The sequence below is a fragment of the Impatiens glandulifera genome, chromosome 4, assembly GCF_907164915.1.
Source record: "Impatiens glandulifera chromosome 4, dImpGla2.1, whole genome shotgun sequence".
Lineage (NCBI taxonomy): Eukaryota > Viridiplantae > Streptophyta > Magnoliopsida > Ericales > Balsaminaceae > Impatiens > Impatiens glandulifera.
Window position 1 is genome coordinate 22,117,660 of NC_061865.1, and position 2,039 is coordinate 22,119,698.

Consider the following 2,039-nt stretch of genomic DNA (forward strand, 5'->3'; position numbering starts at 1 on the left):
TGCCATTTTTGCGAATTGTGTCGTTCATGACGATCATACCGTTCGTGATGATCATACCGTTCGTGACGATCGTGCCATCGATTGTGTTGTGTCAACCGTGTTGATCGTGCCGTCGATTGTGATGTGTCAACCGTGCCGATCGTGATAATAATAATAATTATTATTAACCAAACAATAATATATTTAACTTCTACATTAATATATATAAAATTAAATTCTTTCAATCTACATTTATATATTATATATAAATAATAAATACGAAGGATTTGTAATTATTTGTTTATATATATTTTAATTATTTTAAATTCATTTATAATTATCCTCATATTTATTTTCAACTTTATCTACCTTTCATTTAAATTTTTGTAACTCAATTAATCCATTTTTAATTAAATGTTCATCTCCTCTTCCGAGTTCAATAAGGGCAAAGATTGATTCTTGGATGATAATTGGTTGGCAATCAACTCTATTTTTTCTGCAATTTGATTCGAGAATATTTTCAAAGACTTCTGAGACAATCCGTTAAGTAGAGGTCCGATTCTAGCTTTAGACGATCCAGATTTAGATGTTTGAACATGATCTGTTGCTGCAATAGTAGTGGACGTCTTCTTCTTCCTCTTTGAAACTTCTTTTTTGTAGCGTTCAAGAATGGGCTTAACTTGATTTAAATTATCCGGCCAAGACTCTATTCTTCCATTTTCTTCCAAACAGAGAAAACATACGTCGATGTCACAGAGGGAGGAGAGCTCCATGCTCTTCTTCTTAATGTTGGTCATCTTCATTGTCAATTGCTGTTTCTTCTTATCGCATTTGATCGTATTCTCTTTCGCACCTTCTTTCACCATTGTACTTGAAGGATTAATGAAGTTGTCTTAAAAAAGAGAGAAAATGGTATTTGTTTGAGTTGTTAATTGCTGTTAATTAGAGCAAATAAACCAATGAATAGGTTTGGTAATATATATATAGGTGGCTGATTTTAAATTTGTTACCGTTATTAGGGTTAAGAGAATTTGTGTTATGTTTTTGAAAAGAGAGTGAAAATATATTTTGTGTTGTTAGATGGGTTAGGGATTTGGGTTGATTTTGCAGTTAGATGTGTTAGGTATTTGGGCCAAGTTGGTAGATTGTGGGATTTTGTAGAGATTTGGGCGGATTAGGTTAGGGATTTAAAAGTAATTATTATATTTGATATATTAGGATTTTGTATTTAGATTAAGTTAGTTAGGGATTTAAAAGTAATTATTAGGATTTTGTAGTTAGATTAGATTTTAAAGTGATTATGTTACCGTTGGGGGGATTCGGATTTTGTTTGTAGTTGATCGATTTCTTCTTCTCATTATATAATGTTTAAAGGTATTGCAGTTCACGCATCTGTACGATCGTCATTCATAGTGGATGCCCATCTTGGTAGCATTTCCCTTTCGATCCACCACTGTAATTTCGTTGGGGAGAACGCTTTTCGGTTGAACTTCAACGATCATCCTAGTATATGTGAGATTTTTGTTTTCCTTAGTGATTTTGTCCATGTATAGCGGGTTTCCTAGAAGGCTAGCGAAATGGCTTAAGGCTTCTACGTTGTACATGTGGGGAGGGATATTTCGCAACTTGAACCAGATTTGCACTGTTTCTTTTGGAATATTGTCATAGCTCGTACCCTCATTCCATTTTTCGAGCTTCATGCATTCTTTCCCCACGTGTGTATGTCCCAACTCTAAAATTTTCTCAAGATTAGCCTCTTGATTGAATTTCAGGAAATACATGTCGTGACTGTTAGAGGTGATCTTCATTAGACCTTCTTTTTCCCATTGCTTCATGAGTTTTTCCTTGGTGGCATCAAAAGTGGCAGATTCTTTCCCAATATAATTACCCACTATCACCTGTTCCCATGATCGAACGCAATTTTCTTCCACGTCTGATGGTAGCTTGAACTCAAAGGGATTTTCGAGTTTTTCCACCTTTGATTTGAACTCACCCAGGAAAATTTGTCCGTTTTTTGGGATTTTGTTTTCACTTTATTTTGCTAAGTTTTGACCCTGCTT

General features: G+C 34.3%; 1 protein-coding gene across 1 annotated transcript; it reads right to left on the reverse strand.

Annotated features, from left to right (window-relative positions):
* Positions 1 to 389: 389 nt before the first annotated feature.
* On the reverse strand, positions 390 to 845 carry LOC124934941 (agamous-like MADS-box protein AGL103). The gene has a single exon (XM_047475428.1). It carries the CDS (start codon positions 843 to 845, stop codon positions 390 to 392), a length of 456 nt encoding a protein of 151 aa, XP_047331384.1.
* Between the last annotated feature and the right edge of the window lie 1,194 nt (positions 846 to 2,039).